Raw genomic sequence first — 22,989 nt, forward strand, 5'->3', positions numbered from 1 at the left:
TTAAGGAGCATTTAATCAGTTTAGATTTTTATTTACACTACAGAAAAGCATGTTCAAACTTTGTAGAGAGAGCATTAATTATTTTCAGAATCGCCGAGTCTACCTCTGGAACAAGTTAAAATTCGAAACGAAGTATCGAATTTTCTATTTTTATATACTCTTTATTTCCACACTGCTCACATCGTTAGCGTCTTTTAATTGACTAACTAAATTCAGGACTGGCAATGTAGTTTGTGAGGTCAAACTGATTGGTTTATTAGTGTTATTTTTAGCTGTATGGCATTTTGTAATCTTTTCGTTTATATAGAATCTAGTTCCTACGTAAAACATACAATATTTGCTGGCGTAGTCAATGCAAAAACTAGTATAATTATTTTTTTATAATTCTATATCAAACGTATCCATTAATCTTATTCTATTTTATTTAGGCAGTACTGCTAATTCTTCAATTCTATGGGTATTTTACAAAGCGGCCGCGCAGCGCTCTCGGGATTTTCATTTGGTAGCATTGTATTTTAGGTATGATGAATAATTCAACAATGGGATGCAGATAGTGCAGAAATACGTTTTACTTCACTCTGCAACTATTCTAATAATTATTTATTAAACAGGAATGATTCATATAGATATACTATTTATGAAACTATTCGACTTATTATAAACTCCCTAAATCTTATACCTAAATAAATGAATTTTCTGTACTCCTAGTTTCGAAGAAGGAAATTAAATTTCGAGTTATCGCCCAAGTTATATCAGGAAGAGAAACATTTTCTAATTAAAGTTTTCCAGTGAGTTTTTGACATACCTACTGTCTACTAACTTCAAGCTTCAATAGTTCCGACGTCGATATCGCAGTAGACTCCGCCAGGCTGTTTGATTATCTAGGTAAGCAAACTTGCCGAGTAATGTATGTGTAAATACGAGTATAAAGCTTCGCGCGCCGCGGTTATGACGTAGAAAATACGATGTTACAGAAATGCTGTACGTTTATCTTCGAAATTTTGCTTTCTAACCAAGTGAAAATTTTAACAATATATAACTGTGCTTTTGAAATAGTAATCCTTTAGACGCAGGTTAGACGCACGCTGGGTTTAGTTGCTGATCGATAATTCGACACAAAGGTGACTAGCCTTTTGTGCCCTACTGACTTGTCCTCCCATACTACACCTGGATATTGAGCCTAGCTTAAGTCAAATTTAGATTTACTTAAACATTGAATAAAATGTAGAATGACTTCGCTATAAATAGTAATCATTTAAAAACCCATAAAAAAGAATGGGCATATTTGTTTCATTAATTAAATATTCATTTTAAAGAAAGTTACAGAAATGAAGGCGGAATAATTTTCATCTCGCTTTGCATTTCGCAGGCAGCAAATCTTGGCCGCCTCAGGGAATATTATAGAAGTCTCGCGTTCAGGCGCAATATCTTCAAATGAAACCTCCGCCTACGCTACGCAAACTTCCGTAAACAGGCTGAAATAACTCCAGCTTTTTCAAAAAATATTCTCGTAAAATTACACCATAAAAACAATATAGGGGTAAATTAATGTGGTGCCATATCAAAAATTTTGATTGAATCGTAAACTTCCTCAATTTTGAGGCTATTCGGGGGTTCCACAATTGTCGTTTTCTTCAGCAAGTCTTTTTATAAAAGCTTTTACTTTCACTTGTTCGATATCAGTATAGCGGCGGTTAATATTAATTGAATTTATAGACACAATCACTCGGTGTTTCCCTCTGAGTAAACTCTTTAACATTTTTTTTCTGAAACATCCTTAATTACTAACAATAATATTAAGTTTCCGGAACGAATTTTTTATACATACCTAAGTAAATTATAGATTTCCCTAACATATAAACGTTGTAGTTGGAATAAATGAACTGAATGGCTTTAAGAATGAAAATGTTCACTGAGGATTGCATGTTAGGTATTTATAATCAATAATTTCAGTTTCGTGACAATGACTATTATAGCGATGCGAGTGTCGTCGTGAAACAACCAATTTAATAACGTTGATGTATGATATGTTATATATGGGAACAACATAGGTATGAATATAAATGATGTGATTACTTTAGGCAAGTCTAGGAGTTTGCGATAAAAAAGTAACAATAGGAGAGCATTTAACTTTAAGTATTGAGAAATTACTGTTCATAGTATTCTCAAAAAACTAATCTATAAATATGTAGATCTAGACAAAATCTATTTTTATAAATAAGCTTATCATAATTACGCCAAATATAGTTGCGGCAGTTATATCGTATACCCAAATCTTTATAATATCACTGATCACGTTTCGATTTAGGCCATTCTAGGAAATTGAAGCGATACAATGTATAGCGATAAATATAAGCGATATCTAGGGTGGGGGCTAGATATTCCAATTTTGTTATACATGAATCGTGCTACAAGATCCAATTAAATAGATAGAGAATTGGAAAGTTAAGAAAGAATCCTATCTATGTAAATTTTCAAACTAATATTACAATTTTCCTATACATATATATTGGAATATGACATTTCAGAAATTGCAATTTATTTAAATTTTTAAGCTAAAATGCAGGTATTTAATGTACAAGCCATTAAAAATAACAGAACTATAATACGGTAAACGCCCACAATATTGATATAAATTGATAAAGTGAACTAAAAGCAAATCCTAGCAACAGACACAATCCTTTGAAATCCTTACAAAAATAGCTTGTCGAAGCTGTTATTTTTGAAACCAGTCCTTGTTACTTTATCAGGTCTCCATTAGCTTCTCGTGGCACCAAGAATAGATCCACATGCGTGCTCTAGAGCCTTGTATTTGCATAATGGACACAACGTCCAATAAAACAACATAGGGCATGCGGAAAACGAAGCAATATAACATTGTAAAACTGTTGTACGTACAGAAATGTCAAAGTTCTGGGGCGGGTTAAAGTTGTGGAATGAGGAAAATAGACTGTAAAACTTTCCTCGGTTTCCAACCATTTGTCGAGTCACGCAATAGATTGACCGATTTCATATTAACCTACTTTGTACTACAAAGTTTGTGTTTCGAAAGGACGTATTTCATGTCTTATAGAGTCGTTCGCTATAATATTATAGTTGACGACTCTATAATGGACAAAATTAACGGAATTTCATCTTAACTCTGACAGAAGTAGTTATTACTTGGTATTAAACAATATACTACAATATTTATTATACTTGTTTTATTATTTCGTGAAGTTCGCTATAAATAAACGTAGGTTTAGCAATAATTTTATGGCGTATCGTTTTCTAGTTTATACTTATATGTGAAAGATATTATGCATCTAGTAGGTATGTGAGAAGAGGCATACAACAACTATATTTCAGTTCTTCAGTCCTTCATTCTATGTTTCTAAAACGTCCATTACATCATTCATATGGGGTTAAATAACAAGGAAATAAATTGAGGCTGTTTCCCATGACAAATATTGTATTAATGGCCGAAAAAAGATCTTTGATTCGCAATGGGTACCAAAGCATCTTTCTTTTAACGATATTTTCTGTATGTATCGCTTTGTTGTTTTACTCGTATTTCTATGTTAGGTATATATAAAGGTAAATGAAACAATATAATGTTTCATGATGACAAGCAATTTTCCTGTTTCTGCAAGTTTCAGGCTCACACAAGCTTCATCATGTACGAAGTAAGGGTGTTGGCAGTTTTTATCGCGTATCCTGCACATCCTCCCGTCATTTACAAAACCCTCGTGGTGTCGGCAATGGACTTTTTATCGGCTTGCCGCCTTCTTCACTTTCTAACAAACATGTCGTTTGCCGGTCATAACGTTCCAAGCAATATGGTGTGTATCGTACCGCAAAATTTAGTAACTCGATTCACACTTATTGTTAAAGTTTTCTGGCACATCAAGTTACTTCAATTATCGTAAATTTCAACGTTGTTACGACAATAACAATTTTTAGGTTAGTTGTTGTATTACGGCTTTAAATAACATGCCGAAATTACTCATTACACATAATTTCACATAAAACTTGTCAGTAAAACGAAGTTATGAATTTGAGACTAATCCAAACCACCCGAACTTTGTAAAACTGTCGTAGAATAGTATTTAAGAGTTATCCAAAATTGAATTTATCATAAATTACTTCGGTGTCTTTTTGTAGCTGATTTAATACAAAGTGCCGTGAGAAATTGATCTTATGCAACCCCTGAGAATAAGTAGATAAAAAGCACTAATGTGTCGCATGCACGTGGGAGATAAAAGTAATTTAGTGGCCCCTCAACGGGAAAATGTTATCGGAAGGTGCTCTAGTTGCGAATGTTTGCTCGTTCACCTTACAAAGCAACTTAATATATCAAACTGTCGACTTGGGACTTGCCCTGTGCTGAGCCACATGATGTTACATGAACGTTGTTTGTCCCCGTTTAGTATAGAACTTTGCTGCTGTATTTTATTGGACTGTTTTCTGTTTTGTCTGTTTTCCAGTATACACATACGTATATGTATGTATATTCACTTTGAAATGATTTTTATTGTACTGTCACAGATAACATAATACTATACGTAATGTTAAAAGATTTAAAGCCCTTGCACTGCCTATATTTCTGTATGGGATACAGTTTAATCGAAACTCGTCAAATGCAATTGTATATTGTTAAAATCTGGAACTCCTGCTGTGCATTCGTGAGCTTGCTGACAGATCAGGTATGTAACCTTTGAAAATAAACGAGCATCAATAAAATATGTTGCTTGTGGAATAGGAAAATTTATGATTGTAGCATCACAACCACGGCGTTCTTTTTAATTTGATTAATTTAATATCCGATCTTATTATGATAAAGATAATTTACCATTGGTTACCATTGAATGAATTTTTATCATTTCTATTAGGTAATGTAAAATAATTTAAAAGCTATTAGCATGCGAAAGTAAGTGCTGAGTAATTATGTTTTCCATTGTGAATAACATAATTTGACTCATTAAACACTATATTTTAACTTTTAACCTAAAAATTACATATTAAACCAAATGCATTTATACGTTTGAATGAAATGAAAATTGCATAAATTTATTCCAAATTTTAAAAGAAACGTAAATATGCCTGACAAGTATTGATTACGTCAATATATACCTAATGCAATTTAAAATTATTTTAATTTTCAGTAATTAACCCTGTTATGTTCTGGTATTTATTAAGTATTATCGCACATTTTCAGAATCAATTATTTAAACTGCTGTTAGAAAATGTACTTCGGTACAACGAAAATTAATCCCCTGTTGCTTTTACAGAATTTAATTGATTCGTCTGATACATATATAAAGAAATAAATTCCTAACACTAAATACTAACTGATATAATAGGATGGTTGGGTAACGAATGGTTACTTTCTACTAGTTGCCTACTGTCAACCGAACCCTCTATCATTTGTGCTTTTCTAATTTCTATGAGGTATCTATGTCTATAATCTACTTAATAAAGTTTAAATTACACTCTTTATCACCAACAGTAGTTGGTCATTATTCAAATGTACAAATTATTATATAGGGTTAGCTATGTGTATATCATTAAACGAAAATTAAACCCACAAAACAAGGAAAAATTTAGTTTGAAAAATTCCTTAATTTAAAAAAAGAGCAAGAAATTAACATTTTGTTGAAAAATGCAAACGTGCAATTTACATAAATTCTCTGAATTGAACGGCACCTCGAAAATCCGCAGGAAAGCTCCACTTTTAACTCTTTACTGGGGAGGTTTATTTACTTAAGCTTGCAAAAGAACTTATTTGAAAACGTGCCTACTAAAAAGGAATATAAGATTATACGGAATACGTTATGTGTTTGTGTTACTACCTTAAAATTCGACAATTCTTTTCTTTTACGAAAGCAGATAATGGTTAATGTTCTTTGAACTATAGGTACTTTATGATTTTTAAGAATGGTACACTTGAATAAGTCTGATTAATTATATGTGACGATTATTATAAACCGATCTTGTAATTAAGTATATATTTATCAGTTTTAAATATTTACTTCAATGTTTGCTGTTGCTTGTGAACAAGAAAAATAAATATGTTTTACTTTTTTATATTATGTTCGCGAAAAATGTTACACGTATCGTCGTAACACGTCTAAGATGTTTATTTATGCTGTATAAATCAGTAAATAATAAATATACAAAGCAAACAATAAACAAATATTTTTATGTCAAATTATTTATATACATTAACTGCCTACGTAAATTGTAAGCCTACTTTCTTAATGCACCTTAAAATGGTATGGAATCCATTTATTACAAACTGACGAGAAAATGAATCAAACCGGTATTTTTACCTATATCTGTTTACTTGTTCGCACGTCATGAGTTGTGAAATAGCAGTTCCTATTGTACTGTGCTACGTTTTTACTCTTTATATGTTTCGTATTTAAAGCGTTTATTACTATTTTAATATTGAAGCTGTTTTACCTAAATATCTATTAGGTAACACAGGAGGTCCTCATATAATATACAATTATATTGAAATACAACAATTAATTTGCAGTTCCATTAGACGTTTAGATAGAGTAAACTATATCACAATGAAATTCAAATAAATTAGTAACACATACAAAATATTAGTATAAGAAGGAGATTAAATTTAGTTCGCAATAAAGTGAAATTCTTCTGAGAAGTCTCCCTGCAAACTTCATAAAGCAGCTCGGAGTTCTTTGCATACATTTCCGATCACGAAAGATTTTCAATAAGTAACTCTTTGAACGGGACTGCACTACTATTCGAACCGTAATTTGATTAAGCCGAGTGCATTAGTGATGTCGACGTAAACGGAACTACGCTTTTCTCTCCCAGATAGGTATATTCCTGAGAACTCGTTTATTTCGACGACTGGAAACTAGCGTCCGTTGTTTGAGAAGTGTTTGAATCGTATTCTAATTGGAGCGTTTCTGAGAATTTTCAGTGTTAGACGATGAGTTTTTAACAAGAAAAATTTTTCAACCGTTTTAAATTTAGAGTGTCATCTTTTCAAGCTGATAAATGTGGTGAATTTAAAAAACGAATACAAAAATAAAGTCACTAAAACGTCGCTTATTATTTTTTATTCTAAATAAGTAAAACGGTGTTATTGATGGAATACTAGAACATTAGCTATGCTATACCTGCATCGATAATTATTGTACAACTACATCTATTATCTATGGTTCTGTTCTCCACAGGGTATGCTGAGAGTCGACACCGGCTTCTGGACCAATTAATAGCATTAACGTTTTGAAAGTCATTATTTAGTACCCAAATTGTGAACGATAAATTTGCGGTTTGGGCAAACAATACCATTTGTACTTAACTGCTAGATACGAATGAATTGTGAGTTAACATGTAGGGCTTATAAATGATTTTTGATGTTAGAGTTTAAATAGCGAAAAACAATCGGCAATAATCACTAGAAAAGTTCGCCTAAAAACATATTCGCTTCTTTGTGAATTTTATAAACAAAATACAAGCTCCAGGCAAAATGTCTTGTCACTCGTATTCTATATTGGGGCATGGCGCAGATGTATTTCTACATCTGTTGCCCTGATCGATTTTACATTAGAGAAGGTTTAAGTTTAGCGCTATGTGGTTAAATATTTATATCGAAGGATTCACATAAAGGCTTTTTATCTTCGTCCCTATTGTAATGCAAACGCAAAACATGGTTGATCTCTTCAAAAATTTTCCGATATATGCTTAAGATTTTTAGAGAAAATTTTATTTTATACCCGCTTTAACAAGATTCTAAAGATTATTATTTTTTGTACAAAAACCACTTAATGGAAACGGCGTTGCACAGGTTAAACTTTGCAACCTGTATGGAGATCATTTTGCTACAAAGTCATTTGAAAATTGTAATGATAGGGTAGTGATAGGTGGATTAAACGTGCATAATAGCTCCAGCGGATGGTATGGCGTGTGAACTCGCAAACGTTAGATGCGGCCCTTATTTGCATAACCGGACGTGTCACGAATAAAATGGAAATCACCTAACAGTGAGAGGAACGACGCTTAACTGTGATGCTCTCAATATTGCCTGCATTAGCCAAGTTCGCTGGTATTCATGCGTATTCGCTTTGAATGTACTGGGCTTATTAGCTTTCAGTACTGAATTTGTTTATGAAAGGTATTGTTTGCAGTACGAGTGGTCATGTTATAATCTTCCAATACTAAATTTATTGTATACCTAGAGCTCATACAAACAGCAAAGTAAAACAAAAACCAATAAATGGTTTTATCTGATATAAGGCAAATATTACAAATTTTCATGAAATGCGATACAATGTACATTAATATTTTGTTTTTTTTTACTCAGTTTGCTTATGAAAACTATATATAATAAATTCCTTAGTCTTTCTGATTATTTCTGCATATTAGAAAAAAAATATTGGAATATTTTTTTACATTACAGTTAGTTTACAATGAAAACGTATTAAATTATGAACATTAATATGATAGATGGGAATAACTTGCATACGCAAAATGATAACATCATTCCGATTAATTAATTACCATTTATGATAAACGAGCCGCTCGGGCACACTCGGGGGCGGTTTTGCTCTTAAAATATGAAACTTTGCGACGTCTTTACCAACCTCCGAATCCAAGTTATGAATTATGGATGCTTTTAACTTTTTCTGCGGTCATTGAATTTAAAGTAAATTACTCTATGCCAAAATGCTTTTAAGTTTTTATAAGTAAATCACGCCATTTACTACTGAATGTTTTTACGTGGCAAGTAAGTCGATTTAATGTGCAGAGCACAATCGCAGTTACTTTATAAACGAAATAAGACCCCAGTGTCGACTTAAAGTCAATTTCACGGGTGATTTGCACACTTTTGCTTTATTTCTGCTCAGGCCTCGCCCAGTGCCAGCAAAAGCTGAAACAAATTACAATAAAGTGTCAATGGAATTTTCAATCCTATCGATATACTTTATTCACTTGGGACATTTGACTAATAAATTTGAAGTCCGTAGTTCTTCGAATTATCTTTGGAATCTTAAAAAAGTTTAGATTGTCTCTTCCGTCTATATCATGGACAGTATTTTTTACATCATTTGAGCGGCATGCAATTATTGTATTCAGAAAAATAAATAAAATGGTGTTGACGGCCACATAAAAAAGCAAACAATAAATTTCTCTTTATAATGTTTTTCAAATTCAATTTTGTATTTTTACTCAATTTATGCATTGTTTCTCATCTGGAGTCACTAAAACAGCCCTGCAATACGCCAAAGTAATCCTTACAAATCCTCATTCCACGGCCCAACAAATAAGGGATATGAAAACAAAGATCAAGGGGTGCCACAGTTGTCTCGTATTTGCATTTAGATGGCGCGACAAGTTATTATAGAGAATCTAGAAGAAACAAGAGAAAAAAGTCAGTTATATTTTCTAATTATAAACGAACCATTTTCCAGACAATCCCGCTTAATGAAGCTTTCGACTGACTCATTTCCATAAAACCCAATCTTTAAAATGTACACAACCGAGCCTTTTGTTCACAACGAGTGATAAAAACTTTCCCAACAGTACAAACATAAGTTGCAGTGCGTCACACGGACAGGTGTGCAGTAAATCTTTGTCGTCAAACAACAGATAAAGAGCACCGTTACACGACTTGGACCTAAGGGCCTAGGTGTGAAAAGTCGATGCATGTGTGAGCCAACTTGGAGCGCTAAGACGGATTTATACGCAGACGTGTGAACAAGACTGCTTTGTAAAGAGGGTGATCTGTCTAGGAAACTGATGGGCCGATTAGTTTGTTACGGCATTGCGTAATCGTTCGTGAAAAGGCTTCCATTTGTAATTGACCCTAATCTACTTAGCTTAGAGTGATCGGACAAACTATCAGGGATCAGGCGATATTTTCTATGCATACATAGCTTCACTGTTCTTTCTAGTGTCCTTAATTACTTTGCGTATTTATCTCTTGTACTAGTCTCAACAATAAAACATTACTTTACTCTTTTGCAATTAAAGTCTTTAAATAATAGTTCCAACAATGCTTTTATCTTTTTTTTTTATGTCATAGCGGGCAACTGAGCTGGTGGTTCGCCTGATGGTGAACGATTACCACCGCCCATGAACATTCGCAAAGGTAGTGCCTCTGCGAATGCGCTGCCCGCTTTGAGTGGGTAAGGGAAAAGGAACGAATTCATGACAGGAAAGAAGGAATGGACTGGGACGGGTGAGGAAAAGGAAATAGGCCTCCGGGAATCTTGGGAAGTTTGTATTTATTTAAGCACACATTTACATATTTTATTATGCCTATAAAATAGATGTATGTAATGGATAGTTCTTTGCTTATGGCTATTTATAAAAACATCTGAAATTAATAAATTATTAATTTCTGCACTGAAGAAAATTGCTGCTGCTACGGACATAAAATATTATTGAATTTTGGATACTTTTTCTAAGCAAAAAACACGCTGCACATTGAAATGAAATGAATGAAATGAAATTCTTTATTGCTCATAAAAACTTAAAAACTGAACATAACATTAAAAGTAAGCAAAAGGCGGCCTTATCGCTAGGTAGCGATCTTTACCAGGCAACCCTTAAAGCAACAGGAAAAAAAAGAATATATCAAATTTTGCATTGCTCTATGTACACTATTTTAAATGATACGGAAAAGCAGTTTAGTGCAAATAGAAGCCAAGAGAAATGTAAAATGTAAAGCAAATTCATAGTGGTGCTCTTGAACTATTCTCAAGAGGTTGATGTGCTGAGTGCAGACATTTTCAAGATGTCTTCGACTAAATAATGCTACCTCAGCGAGCTTACAGGTATCTCAGACTACAACTTTATGGCACATTTTCAAAATCAATCTCTTTATCCACGATTAAGTGAATATATTGAAGTTAATAAGTAAAGAGGTATTAATATTTACAAAACATATTTTTTTGAATTCGAATAGATGAAAGTTAGATTAGTTAAGATTATTAAGATATAAATAACCTATTTTGCGAGTATTTCTTTGCGGTTATATAATAAATAATGTTCCTTGTTTGTCATTGTTTAATAAGAGAACAACAGTAACATAGCAGTGTTTTATATCAAAAACATATCTGAATGCTCTCTGCAATAATCGTTTAAAACAAAAAAAAACTCGATCGAATTACTTTGTAAATATTATCGCGTGAGTCAGAAAATGCACGGTTCCAAGAAATTTATCTCAAACATACAGCCGAGTCAATATAAGCACATAACTTTTCACCTGTTTCTTTCTTTAACAGTATGTGTAACAGTGATAGCTATTGTTCGAGATCGATTCTTATAGCGTTGACCGTAATCGTAAGTTATTCGGCCAATCCCTGAGTACATAAAAATCCTTTGTAGTGTAAGTAGTCATAAATATCGTTTATAAACAGCTTCACGAAATCGTAAACGATGCACAAATGGTTTTGGTCTTTGAAACCTATTTTAATATCTCTATATATAAAATTCCCGTGTCACAATGTAGTTACCATACTCCTCTGAAACCGCTGGATCGATTATCATGAAATGTTGTGTGCATATCTGTTAGGTTTGAGAATCGGCCAACATCTGTTTTTCATACCCTTAAATGATAAGAAAAAGGCAGAACAACGTTTGTCGGGTCAGGTAGTATAATATAAAGGTATCGAGGATTTAAATTGCTCTGGTACGAGTGGTGTTTGTGCAGTGGATGCAAAATGGATATAGAATTCATTGAAATCATTGTTAATTGCATTGTTTTCTAAGCTATAGTATATAAGCAAATCATAGGCCATAGATAAATTCGAATAGATTTAGATTTCCACATTATATACTGGAATTAGTACTGCTTTAAGATGCTATGGAAAAAAGAAGAAAAAATTATTATGAAACTCATCTATTCTCCCTTACACCATTAAGTGATTTACAAGACAAATTTCGTTTCAGTATTTCGAGTAAATGTGACAATACGGCAGAAGGTATTTAATTGAATGTGGTATTATAAATATGCTAATGTTGGCTTTCGTTATTCAAATTGAAAGAAACGAAATCATTTATTTAGTAGCTACCCCGCCATGCACGAAGGGTGAACCATAATTTTTTATGTGCCGTTCTGTTACCTCGATTTTCTTCGGTTTATTGTTATTTTATACAAATTTTGGTAATCTCCATCGGTTTATGTTAAAAGAATATCTATTGTTATCGCTACATTTTTGGTTAAAAGATGAGATAATAAAAAACGATTAGCCTCAAGCTTTTTATTTCATTACAAATGCTGAAATTATTTTTATACAAACATAATTGATTGTATGTATTTGCTGAAATACATCAGTGTTTTATGATTTAACAACTTTATAGTACAAGTACAAGAAGATAGAACCAAACGCTAGGATTTGTTTTTAAATCGGCCGATTAATATCGGAGATTCACTCGTTTACGCAAAAAAACACTCTTCAGCTTTATATTACTATCCTACTAATATTAGAAATACGAAAGTTTGTATAGACAAGGCTTTTTATCCCAATATTCCTACAGCATACGGACTTACGCGGGTGAAACCGCGGGGCACAGCTAGTAATCAATATATAAGTACATAAAAATTTAGTTTTTAAGTGTGTTCGTGAGCTTCTACGAATGAGAAGTAGGTATATGAAAAATCGTGGATAGTGTTTAAAATAAATGTTATTTTAAACAAATGAAAGACAGATGTACCTAAGCAAATAAAAATAGTAGAAAAGAAAAAAGCTTTTAAAAAGAAGACGTCGAAATGAACTCAGAAAAATATTAATGACAACTACCATTATTATTTGCACGACACGACTCAAATTACGAGAACCGCAGATTTTTATTACGACAAAGTATTCGCACTTCGTTAAATTCCCGTTTCCCAGTTTTAATTGCTTTCGCTGTTTTCGTAAAAAGAGAACATTCGGGAAAGCTTTAGTTTTTCCGATTGATTGTCCCGAGCGTAGAGGGCGATAGGCGATTGGGTGAGGCACAAAGCATGATCGTAATAGCTCCAGCCTAATCCCAGATAAAGCAGGCGTGACCGCTGCTCGATATCTCTTTATTGACCTTTGAAGGGCACTGAGACATTTTCCTTTAGTTTTAGGTTTTTCACAAACAAAACTTGTAAAAGCGGCAAACATTACGTTTGTTTTTCTGTGACATATGGATACTCTACAAAATGTTGTTCATGCAGAAGATAGATTCAAAAATACAAAAATGAATAATGTCATGATTTGTCATGATTAATTTTGAATAATAATAATATACTCAAGGAAAAAAATCATATTCAGTAAGATATTTTTTCAATAGGCCGATCCAATTTTATTATAATCAACTCGTCTTTCGAGGGTTCTCAAATTAAAATAACAGCAGCGAGATGGAGTTTACTGTTAACAAGAATTGTTTTACCATTTATATCATGTATTATAATCAACATTATGTACAAATACATTATGTTCATAAAGGAAGTAAATTAAATAACCTTTGGTTAGTAAAACATGAATTGAAATAGTTTATGATAAAGCTTTTTTAAAGGTTAACTACGTTTAAGCTGTACAGCGACGGAAGATTCCATTAACGTACAAAAATTAGCTCATTTATTACGGCTTGTTGTTATGATGACAGCATGAACTCGTCTATTTCAGAAATTAGCTGTCATTGAGACTGCTTCATTATTTTTTTTCTTTGCATTGTGTATCTTTGAATACAACCCCGAATTGTGTCTAAATCATCGATACTACAATTATATATGGAATTCAAATTACCCAAAAAGTTTACATGTATTTTACTGAACCCCCATAAATCCTTTGTCATTTTTACGTTACCGATGTTTTAAAAAAAGTCCATTCCATTTTCAAATTAATACGCCCGAAACTCATGTAATAACATACGCAAAATTAGAGCACGCACTGATATAGCAGAGAAATATTTCGCAAAATGCAATAAAGGGAATCATATCTTAGCGGGATTGAAAGCCCGGTATTCTTTGTTCTAAGCGCGTCACGTGCTAAAGCTTTTTATTATACGTGCTCTATCCTTGCGACGGTGAGAGCTCTAAGGCGCGTGTTCTGAAGAGTCATTCCGTTGCAAATGAAGCCCTCCCGTGCTCAAGGAAACCACTATTATCATATAACATTGTTGTAATAAGTGTTTGAAGCTGGGATTACTTTTATTGCTACTTATTAGAGATAAATGGTGATTCTTTATGAGCATGAGTTAAAAATAAAATACATGGATAAATGGACGAGAAATGCGAAACTTTTTTACTTAAAAAATATATGGTATCCAGACAATTATAAAAAGAGACATAAATATACTCGTATACCCACGTAATAAGAAGACACGTGCAGTTATCATATTTTCGACAATTATGAAAACTATTAGTTTTCTTTGAGCACGTGAGCGAAGACACAGGCAACAGCTAGTTAACAACACACAGAATTCATGTAATTTTCAGCTTCTATGTAATGTAATCCTGTAAATCACTATGCATACAAATTCAAAATGAACTTAATGAAGAGCGTAGACCCACACGTTCCAATTGGAGAATGTGACACAAATCCCCGCAATCAGTGAAACGACTGACGATGCGACGCCTGACGATGCATTCGTCAAAGAAATTGTATTCAATTATTCATTCAATTCCAACCTGCTTTTAATATTAATGAGCCTTTAATAATTGCTGAATACTAATTACGCACTTATATTACCGTTCGCTTAATGTCATTATTTAGGGCTAGAATAAATTAATAATAAACGTTTATACTTGATTATATTCTTGTTACTTGTACTAGATTCAAACAGCCTTCATAGCAGTATTATAATTAAAACAAAACCTAATAATATATTCAATTGTTTGTAAACACTGAGGCACAAAATATCTCACTGCATTACACGATTGCAGTTGGAAACTCGCCAACATTTTAAGCGTTCTTTTATCTGTTGTCAACCAAAAAAATAAAAGTATGTCCCGGCATTTACTAGTGACGACATTTTATTTTATTGTTGTATTCACTTTCAATGTTTGTTCACAGGTTCCGTGTTAGCGGTGGAAGTCCATTTTGAGAATAAAGACAGTGGTTTTTTTCTGAAACATACAGCGAGATGGAATGGGGCTGGACCTCCACCGGAGCCCATGGGTACCGCTCTACCTGGTGCTCTTCTTTCTCTCGACCGCTTCACGGTTCTGCAAGGATCAGCTCCAGCGTCAGTAAGAGCGACTTACGGGCCTTTTTCAACCAAGCAAACGGTTCCGGCTCGATATGCCGTACCTGATCCATTAGAACCACCTCGAAGGAACGCAACATTACTTGAGTTACAAGACGCGACTGCTCATAGGCTTGACGTATCCGCCCACCTTGTATTCAGAGAATTACCCCGGGATGCTCCTGTCCTACGGGTTTTATTCCACACTGGTGGCGAAGGAGGTGCACGCAGAGCTGCGTCACGTCTGCGAAGAGTGTGCATAACTCTACACGCAAGCTTAGGATCTAAAGTATTAACCGCAACCTGTGGTCCAGAAGGAGAAGAAGGTGCATGCCTTGCTGAATTGACTGTGCCAGCCGCTTGGTGGCCCGCCGACGGCAAGGGAAAAAGACCTCCACGAGCGCTTAAATTAGCTTATAGTGCAGCAGAAGCTAACAGTGGTGAAACTGGAGAAGGAGTATGTGGAAAAGTGTCAGTTCAACCCGCTTGGCCCTTGGGAACTGTGACGCTAGCCGGTGCACGTGCTGGGTACAGGGAAGCTCGAGCAGGCGACACAGCACTCCTTTTGCCACGCGCACCGTTATATCCTCATTTTCGTTTGCACATTCCATTTGTGGTACGTCGAGATGCCAGTCATTCTATCGGACATGTAGTAATTAGGTTAGTGTTGTTCTTAATAAATATTTAATAATTTAAAATTTTCATGATGAGACTAGAATTGGTAATCGTAATTAGAATAAACCAAGAATACTTAATTACTTTTGAATTATTTTTGTGGTATTCACATAATCTAGTTAATGTGGTATCAAAAGAGGCACTAGACGGAAAATATTTTCACATCCTTGTTGACTTACCTCAAGTAAAATCAATACCAATCAGCGCTTCCGAGTTATAACGGTCGTATAGTAAAGAGCCTTTAGAGAGCTCTTAAGTCCTGACATTGACGTGCAAATTGCTGTCACCATAAAACCTCTTTGAGTTGACATCAACTACGACCCACGCACTCTGTGAAATAACTACATAATATAGAAGAGGTCACTTATTATGTAGGTTCCTACTCGTAAAAGCAAGCACCTATTCGTTAAATAATTTATGAGTTCGTAAGGAATGAAAGGCTCTATTCATAATTATTATTAATTGTCATTTGTTTTCATAATAGAAGCTTCTTCATATTTGCAACATTTAGCTTACATGTCTTCATTGAAATTTAACAAAAGTTTTATTGTTTGAGCTTAAGCCAGAACAGCAAGATATTAGAACTACGCTAATGAAGAGCTTTTAAGCAGTGCTTGACTTCGTTCAAAATCAGGTCAACGTGACATTTAAAAGTCGATATTTTTTGTCACTTTAATAAAAAAGTGTTAGTCTTGTATAAAGAAAAGACATCGGAGGATAATTATTAAAATGTCTACCAATCAGGTAATTGGAAAAAGTCTTTTATCAAAGGTAAAAAGAAAAAAATAGAGGTTGGAGGGAAGAACGTCGCAATTTAAATAATTAACTATTCAATCTAGCTTTGTTTAATGAATTACAATTCCTGATTTTTTTCTTTCCCGATCGTTCGACATGATTTGAATTTTGTTGATTTTTACGAGCTGACTTTTACTTGCTGTCTCAGTGAATTTGCAAGTCGCTAATTGAATAAATTCCCTCCTTTGTTTATCTTTAATCATAGAGAACGTGACTTAGGACAGTAATGCTATTCGGATTTACAAGAGAAATTATACAGCTAGGATACGCTTTATATATTTACATTATTATTCGCTTCTTCATAAATATATAAATATTTATTTATTGCGTTTTCGCGCTGATAAATAGTTATGGAATAAAAAAAAATTCACATCAATGGCCTGAAACATTTCTCTGTATTTAGACTATGCAAGAATATTAATAGTTAAATTTCCACATAATACAATATCAACTGGATGAAAGAGAAAATGATTGATAAACCGTTTTTTTACCAGGATGAAAGTGAAATCTGGTTTGAGGTTGGTAAGTGTGACTGCGGCCAACTCTCACTGGGCTGTAACGGCGGAGGTGAAGCCTAGAAGCGCTACTGTGACTGCTACGAGACTTGATCAACCGCTTCGAGATGATAGTGGACTAGAACTGTAAGTTTTTCTATTCCAAGCATAATGTTCTTAACATTATCTAAAGCTTTTTCGCGAAAATGTCAAAAAATAAGAATAATATTACAACATTTTAAAGTTGGTTATTTTAATAACTACATGGTATAAACGAAGTTGCTTTCTCTGTACCTATGTCCCTATGTATGCTTAAAGCTTTAAAACTACGCAACAGATTTTGATGGTTTTTTTTTAAATAGAAAGAGTGATTCAAGAGAAAGGTTTATGTGCATAATAACATCAATTAAACTCCGAATTTAACGCGTGCGAAGCCGTGGGCAAAAGCTATTTATTAATTAAATCAGTCAGTTTGTCATCCCAAACCTAAGGAGAACATACGTTATTTGATAAGCTAAAACGTATGATATATAAATTTGAGGCTTTTGGATAATACGTGTATACATGTTTTAAAGTCATTGCTAGAAAAAGCAATAAATTTGTAGTAACATAAAGACAATCTGAACTGGAAATTTCGTGTGCGCTATAACAATTATCACATCCTACCCAATCAAAATTATATGTGTTGATGGAACTGCAATTTAATAATGAATCCAAAATTATTGTAAATTACAATGGTTAATTTATTAAGATATATGTAACATGTAAAAATATACATATGTCTAACAATTCAAGAAAAGCAATTTGAGAAAATAAGTTTTATCTTCATGAAGTTTAAATAAAGTACAAAGTTAGTCAGATCTCGGTAAATTTCCCTGAGGATACATTAAAGAGAAAACCTTTTGTTCACTTGGTAGTAAAATTAAAATTGCGGCTTCTAATAATAGGTTATTTTACACAGCCTATTTTTTTACTCGTCACTTTAGCGAACAGCTCCTTTTGTTCAGTTGATAAATATCTGATTTTTTTCTTTATAGTATAATTGATTGCTAAGAATTACGATTAAAAAAACAATAACTGAATATTAAGAATTATGATTAAACTTTAAAGTAATAGTAACTGTCTCATTTTATCAGAGTGCCAACTTACTATTTACTAGACTCTCCTCCCGGCTCCGCCCGGATATCAAGGTACCAGTTTTATACCAATGGAGCATTTAATCAGGATATAAAGTATCCTATCACCCAAGTCAGCTCATACCCTATCTGTATACCAAATTACATTAAAATCCGTTTTGTGGCTACAACGTGATGACGGACAAACATCCAAACAAACAAACGTTCACATTTATAATATAAGTGCGATTTATTCCTTTTGTTTTGATAGTGTATTGAAGTTAGTCTTTTAAAAATTCATCGCTGTTGTATTGAATCGTATGCTATCCCTACTATATTTATTTATATATAATATTATAAATGCGAAAGTAACTCTGTCTATCTGTCTGTCTGTTACGCTTTCACGCCTAAACCACTGAACCGATTTTGATAAAATTTGGTATGAAGATAGAACTGAACTTGGGAAAGGACATAGGATACTTTTTATCGCGAAAAAAGGGTAGAAAGGGTTGAAAGAGGGGATGAAAGTTTGTATGAAAGTTACTGTCAAACCGATTTTGATGAAACTTGGTATGAAGATGGAGCTAAACGTGGGAAAGAACAAACCATACTTTTTAATGCAAAAAAAAATATTCCTTACCATGTCGCGCGATATAAGCGAATTCTAATCATAGTTTATATATTTATTTAAACGCATTGTTAATTTTTCACTAGTTTAACAGTTGCAATGAACACGTCGGTCTTGGCAGAGAGTGTTGGCACAGTGCCTATTTAAAATGGAGTTTAACGTTTGCACATACAATTAAAACAAACTAAATGTCCGTTAAGTTCGAAAGTAAGAAAATGTGGTGTTTATAAGGACAAATTTAATTAAGTATTTTTTATCTTCTGCAGAAATATTTTTCAATCAACACTTATTGTATAAAGCTGCATAGTTTATTTTTTTAGAATGAGTTAATACCGAGAACTATTGTCGTGTTTTGTTAAATTTTGAATTTAATATGCGATATTATTAATCCATATTGTAAGTGATGTGTGGACATGCATACAACATGGAGGGTAGCCATTGAATTACAACTTTCGTCTTACCTAATAACTACTTTAAAATACATTCATATAAATAAGCCTGAAAAAAGTTATGAGATAAAGAGCAAAAGTATAATGATATATTATGTATGTATCGAATTCCAAAATATCGACAAACAGACATAGAAAAGCGTTGGTCTTGCCTTCTTGTGTCTGTCTCTTGACTTATTCTTTTAGATGATGATAGATAAAAGAGATTGAATAAGTAACTTATTCCACACAGGGATGAAGAAGACACCAGTGGTGCAGGTGGCCCAGGGTGGGAAGAGGTCCTGACATGGTTGGTGGAAGTCGGAGCTGAAGGGGAAGGTGACGCTGAGGGTTCGGAGGGTGAATCAGGTCGCGGCACCGCACGCATTAGCTGGTCAGCCAAGGTGTCGTCCTCACCGAGTGGTACTTCCACCACAGAAGAGACCCCCCATGAACATCGAATGAATACTCGACTGGATATTGAAAAGGACGATATTCAAGCTGTATTGCCTATTTCTAAGGTATCTATATAATCTTATGTAATATACGGTTCAAAATTCCAACTTTTAAAGTATTCAGCAGATGGCAAAGACTTGTAATAAAACGTCACCGTTTAGGTTCGAGTAAAATTTTTACAAAAAAAAAAAAATAGTGCATACTATGTAATTTTAAAAAACCACACTATATATCTTCTACTTTTATGTTAGCTTAATTTAAAGATATAACTTTATACGGTAATGTAAATCATTACAACAAAAGAATTACTTCGGTGCTTCTACGATTAAATTCATTAAACGGCTATAAAGTTTCCAATGAGCTACGATAATGGTTAAGCAGATTATCAAGCTATTATAATTCACTTAATTTTATGACTACCTCAATGGAGCCTGCTGCACGAAAATCACAATTTATTAAGACACCGATAGTAAAGATAAATTAACTAGTTATATCCTCAATAATTAATGGATCAGGGGAAGTTAGAGCACTTTTTAAGGTATTAACGCAATAACGATCTCCACTGACTCTCAAAAGGTTCTTAGATTGACCGGGAATTAGCAACTAATTGGGTTGTAATGGTATTGCATTGAGAGATACTCTAATACGTCTTAAACACTTACCTTGGCTTTTTAGTATTATTACTGATACACGATAAGATCACTATCGAGTTAACCTAGATTGCTGATATTAAATCATTAAGTATCAAATGAAATAAGTCAAGTACGTACCGTTCTAGTTTCTGTATCTTTTACCTACCCGTATAGATGGTTTCGAATGACAAACCTCAGCTTTCTGATATTTTATAAGTCTAAAGTACATCAATTCTGTACTCCTATTACATTAAAAAGTCCTTCAAGTAAAAGAATTAAAATATTTTTTTTTAATAATAGAAAAAAAAGTACATATATATAATATTCAAAAATATAATTTGAATTTAACCTTCCAAGTGTTTACAGGTGTAATGTTTAACAGGTATAATATGTAAAAAAATACATCGCTATTACCGTACGATCCATTTCCTTTTAATTAAATTTACCATCTTACTGGACACAGAGTATAAAATGAAGCTATTATAATAATCTTCTTGTGTGGCTCGTAAATTGAAAACACTTCTATCAGTGAAATATTTCTCTAAAGTTCTTAGCGTGAGTTATTAAATTTCCCTTCGGGCAATCAACGGCTATGCGGTTTCATTGACGGACAAACTCATTTCGTGATGGAATATACCTAACAGATAATTTAAACAGTCGTAGCCAATACAAATGAATCGACAATTGAACTAACTGTAAGTGCGTGCTCTCAATTAGTATGATATCATTTTATTGTCGCAACATATATAGAAGTTATTGTGTGCCGTTATCTTTCATATTAATTAGGATACATAAAAGCCGCCACTTCATAAATGTAGTGTACATTATTGTAGGGACAAACTTAATTATTTTCTTTATATCACATTTGAATTATTTTTGATATCTTTAATGAATGTTTCGTTTATGTGAAGGCCAGATTTTACATAATTAAAAGTAAAACAAAAAAGCTGAAAGTATGAATAGGTACCTATTGTATTCAAAATTGCCATTAATTTAATTTAATTTACACCATTCATGCTCTATAACGCAAAACTAAATATGAAACAATTGAAACTATGAAATATAATCGATATGCACTTATTAAGTTCTGCATTTTTTATACTACAAAAGAATAATAGGATCTTATTTATTAAAAGGTTCTCAATTCGACTGAATTTGATTTTTTTTGTCCATATTATTTCCTGATAATTTTCGATTGGGTGAACAAATTTTTATGATTCCTTTGATTTGAAGTGGTGCTTGTGCGTGCCTCTTTAAATTTGATCTAGTTCTGATACTTATAAGGTGGTTTCGCTTTTTTGTTAAAAATAATTATTTTATGTATGATCTTTAAATTTGTTTAGAATTGGGAGGTATTAAACACAGCAGTGCTCACCGGGCGCCAGGTGTCTCAAGCAATGAAGGTGCTAATAGTGTCGCAGGCGGGCCAGGTCGCTGACGTCACGTTACAGAGCTCTTGCCATTCGGAGGACGAGAGCGTTCTCAAAGTGAGTAATAACACAATTAATGGAGGCGGTAATGGGTGCGCACTTCAATAGATTGGACGCTAGATCGATCGGGAAGGGTCGCTTTATTTGCTGATAGTTCACTTATGACCATAACTTACACGTACTTATGTGTCAAAGTGCTAAGTGATTAGTGAAATGTTACACCACATTACCAAGCTGAAAGCGTACCTACTCCACCCAGTAAAAATATTATGAACCTTCACCTCTTAGGACATTAAAATGCTGATCAGTACTTCTCCGCACAGAAAAATATATTTAGACGAAAAATTAAGTGTTCCTGACTTGTTAAGTGCTCTCAATAAATTTTCCTAAAGAGGTCAAATGTTAGGGGACATTTTCCAGGCCTCGTAAAGTACGGAAGGTTAATTGCCTTTCTGAAAAGAAAAAATCTATTCATAAAATTCATCCCATAAGGGTCATTAACACGCTAAAGTATGTGCTTGAACCAATACTCGTTTTTCCTTTAAATAGGTGTCGTCATCGTGCAGTTCTGTCTATGTGGATGGATCCGAAATTCGAGGTTCTTCAAACGCTTCAGTGATTGTGAAATATGGGACATATACCGGCCTGGCAAGATTCACAGTATGGATGCCGGAGTATCCGCTCGAAATCGACGTGGATGATAATAGACTATCACAAATAAAAGGTAACTCGACATTCTATTTACTCTATAATATGAACTTTGTGTGTTAAATTTATAACAATTGCTCGTTAACAATACGAAATGTTTTTCTGAAAATTTCTGTTGCGTTCCATTTATTATTCAGCCGAAGGGAGCTGTTTCATGTTTCATGTAAAGAAACAATGTTAAAATCGTCATAGTTTTTTTTTTCATATGCGAATGTACAACCTACATTCCATCTGCATATTGACCTAGATTGGGCATTGTTTCCTTCCCAGGTTGGAAAGTTTTAGATGAAACGAACGCTAAAGACAGATTAAAAAGGTCTCTCTCGTCGAGGGGGTGGGGAGCAACTAGACCCGATGGCCCTAATACCTTGACGGATCAGCGATCTTGCCGACTCAGATACCAACAAAGCAACGTCGAGGTATGTTATAGGTAGCGCTAAACACAAAA

The 22,989-nt window shown here is 33.5% G+C and overlaps 1 protein-coding gene across 3 annotated transcripts in view; it reads left to right on the forward strand.

The window, feature by feature from the left end:
- The window catches only part of LOC119834938 (transmembrane protein 132E), a 54,572-nt gene that overhangs the window by 20,959 nt on the left and 10,624 nt on the right, over nucleotides 1-22,989 (forward strand). For all 3 annotated transcript variants that reach the window (XM_038359487.1, XM_038359488.1, XM_038359489.1), the window contains exons 2-7: nucleotides 15,009-15,840; nucleotides 17,145-17,291; nucleotides 19,569-19,836; nucleotides 21,747-21,890; nucleotides 22,383-22,557; nucleotides 22,812-22,960. In XM_038359487.1, coding sequence (XP_038215415.1) covers nucleotides 15,009-15,840; nucleotides 17,145-17,291; nucleotides 19,569-19,836; nucleotides 21,747-21,890; nucleotides 22,383-22,557; nucleotides 22,812-22,960 — 1,715 coding nt within the window. The remainder of the gene's footprint in view (nucleotides 1-15,008; nucleotides 15,841-17,144; nucleotides 17,292-19,568; nucleotides 19,837-21,746; nucleotides 21,891-22,382; nucleotides 22,558-22,811; nucleotides 22,961-22,989) is intronic.

Source organism: Zerene cesonia, chromosome 20 (genome assembly GCF_012273895.1).
Source record: "Zerene cesonia ecotype Mississippi chromosome 20, Zerene_cesonia_1.1, whole genome shotgun sequence".
NCBI classification, from domain to species: domain Eukaryota; kingdom Metazoa; phylum Arthropoda; class Insecta; order Lepidoptera; family Pieridae; genus Zerene; species Zerene cesonia.